The sequence below is a fragment of the Rhinopithecus bieti genome, unplaced genomic scaffold (genome assembly GCF_001698545.2).
Source record: "Rhinopithecus bieti isolate Rb0 unplaced genomic scaffold, ASM169854v2 scaffold_74563, whole genome shotgun sequence".
Lineage (NCBI taxonomy): Eukaryota > Metazoa > Chordata > Mammalia > Primates > Cercopithecidae > Rhinopithecus > Rhinopithecus bieti.
The window spans coordinates 1,176,106-1,179,138 of record NW_016827726.1 but is presented as its reverse complement, the minus strand read 5'-3'; the positions used below and the strand labels follow the sequence as shown (position 1 = coordinate 1,179,138).

Below are 3,033 nucleotides of genomic sequence, written 5' to 3'. Positions count from 1 at the left end.
TTTCACAATAGTAACTATTTTGTTATTTTTATTTTTAAAGAATACAGGTAAAATGAATGATTAATCTATCATTGTTTACATATATGAAATGAATGTATATGTAAGAAAAACATATGTACATAATAAAATACATACAAAATAAAATCTGGAAACACAGATAAAAAAATTCCCTTTTACTTCTGAAGAGGCTACAAGTTCAAAGATGACAACAACACACACAAATAATAATAATGGTAAAAAATAGAAAGTGATAAATTATTTTTATCTGTGCAAAATTCATATTCCTCTCTTCCCAAATATTATTCCATTAATAATAAACTTTTACTAGAAGTTTTGTATATGTTCACTGCAGCAATCAGAGTTAAGAAAAAGGAAAAAAATCTTTACTTAAAACACAAATGCCCAGAAATTACACATTTTATCATACTTTGTACATATTTTTTGCTAACACAAGACCATAGTCTGTTTCTGTATATGTATAATCAAATGGATTCTTTTTTCCTCACTGGCTATAACAAAATACATCTTCATACATCAACATACTTCTGTATCTATTGTCACTTTCAGTGGTCACATATTATTCCATCCTATGGATGCAACTGAAATTTATTTATAGGATCCATTCTAGGGGTTCTTTTTAAAATAAGTGCTGTGAAAAACAAAGAGTATGTATCTCTATTTCCCAAGGGTATTCAGTGAAATGGAATTGAAGGGTAACGGGCATACACATTTTTTAAATATAGTACTCACCACCATGTTATGTATTTAAAAAGCAATCAGCAACTTAAACTTTAGGCAGCGTGTAAAACATCCTCACACATATTGTGGATAGAGAACAGTTTCATTCCTCTTTTAAATTCTTATACCAGAAATGCAAAGGATTTTTTTCCTATGTACATAAGTAACTTGTAGATCTGCAAAATAAAGTACTTTGCCCACTTTTAGAGTTTTTGATTATTTGATTTGTAAGAATTCCCTGTAAAATGAAGATGCACTTTTCAGGCCCAGTGTGGTGGCTCACACCTGTAATCCCAGCACTTTGGGAGGCCAAGGCAGGCAGATCACAAGGTCAGGAGTTCAAGACCATCCTGGTCAACATGGTGAAACCCCATCGCTACTAAAAATACAAAAATTAGCTGGGTGTGGTGGTGGCGTGCCTATAATCCCAGCTATTTGGGAGGTTGAGACAGGAGAATCACTTGAACCCAGGAGGTAGAGACTGTGAGCTGAGATGGTGCCACTGACTTCAGCCTGGTGCCAGAGCAAGACTCCATCTCAAAAAAAAAAAAAAAAATGAAGATGCACTTTTCATCTAATGAGTATATACGTATGTACATATATACAACTTTTCATCTGTGTATATATAACTTACATATCTGTAATACATGTTATACATATCAGTACTATGTATATGATACACAAGAATATAATTCCTATAAAATGAAAACATACTTTTCATCTGAATATATATATAATACAGTAAATATTTTCAAGTATGTTCTCTTATTTTGTTAATTTTTTTTCTGATACACAGGCAGTTTTAATTTTACTTTGCTAAATCAACCTTCAGAATGCCTGCTTGTGAGGTCATTCTTAGAAAGGCCTTTGTCAACATAAAATTTACCTGTAAAATAAGCATGTGTGTTCTCTTCTGGTACTTTTCTCATTTGCATATGTAAAATTTCAATCTGTACTCCATCAGGAACTCATGTTTGTGACATAAACTTTCACTAGTTTTCTTCAAACAGCAGGCATTTTTTCATTAACAATTCATTCTTTCCTATTCATGACTGTTAACATTATCAATCCTTATGTATGTCTTATATAATTACATTGTTTCTGCATTTCCTATTCTGTTCCATGCATTTATTTGTCTTCTCAGCTGTTAGTAAACCATTAATTGTAGAAATTAATAGCAAATTTTGTTATCTAGAGGAGGAAGTATTTTTTCACTCCATTATAAACTTGTTTTAAATGTCATCACAATAGTAAAAGACAGCAGATGTCATGCAAAATGTTAAAACCTTGATGTTTTCATTTGTCTTATGTAAAATTGATAAACAGAGAAAGAGTTCACATTAAAAAAAAAAATGTGTCTTCCCATTCAAGAACACAGAACCCACCTCCCACTTCTAAGTTTCCCTCTAAGAACCTTCAGTAAAGAACCGATCTGCACAGGTGGATACGGATGTAAAACGAATAGTTTCACCTGAGAACTTTTCGCTCCAGGTATTTTGATAGGTGAATGAGTTCTCTCATTAGGCACCTCCTATAATGTATATAACACCATGATTTAAACGTGTACGTTAAAATAAAACACTGTATATGCTTCGCTTTGTGAGTTAAATCACTTACATTCTCCACCAAGTGCTCCGCAGGGGAATTATGAGGGATGCAGAGCAGCTGAGGTTCCGTTTGGCCCCGCCGCTCCGAGGGTGTCCGGCGCCCTCCAATGCCCCGTCCCAGGGGCTGCCGGGAAGCCGGGCCCGGGAACCCCTCCCACCCTGGGCCGAGCCCCACTCCCTGTGCTGCCTGTCCCAGGCTTCCAGGTCTCTGCTCCTGCGCGCCAGGCAGCGCTCCACCTCCGCGGCATCGCCCTCGACAGCGCCCTGTGGATCTTCCGCAGTTCCGCGTCCCAGATTCGGTGCCCCGAACCCGTGCAGACGTAATCTATGGGGCCCAGGCCCGCTGGCCCCTGCGGCTCCCGAAGCCGCAGAACTTCTTCAAGGAGGTGAGTTCTTCTCAGACCCCAACCACAGGCTCCTGAGCCGCGGCAGCTCCCTGTCACCTTTTCACCGCCCGCCGCCCCACACCCAGCCCCAAATCCCCAATCAACTCCCAATCCCCGACCCAACCTCTGCGATCGAGCCCAGAATCCGCGATCCAGCCCGGTCCACCCTTCAGCAGCTACACTGGCAGCCTCCGACCTCTCAGACCTACTGACCTCTCAGACCTAGTGAGCCTCGCAAAGCCGTTAGGCGCGCGCCTGCACCTCGGAGGCCACCCGGCTCCCGGAAGCCGCTCCCAGGCGGC

General features: G+C 39.9%; 1 protein-coding gene and 1 pseudogene across 2 annotated transcripts in view; one reads left to right on the top strand and one right to left on the bottom strand.

The window, feature by feature from the left end:
* Window positions 1–3,033, bottom strand: part of LOC108523466 (protein FAM153B) — a 28,459-nt pseudogene that overhangs the window by 23,340 nt on the left and 2,086 nt on the right. The gene's annotated exons all lie outside the window — the stretch shown is intronic.
* LOC108523465 (uncharacterized) overlaps window positions 2,453–3,033 on the top strand; it is an 8,792-nt gene continuing 8,211 nt past the window's right edge. Inside the window, exon 1 of the mRNA XM_017864082.1 lies at window positions 2,453–2,731. Within this exon, the coding sequence (XP_017719571.1) occupies window positions 2,453–2,731 (279 nt within the window). The remainder of the gene's footprint in view (window positions 2,732–3,033) is intronic.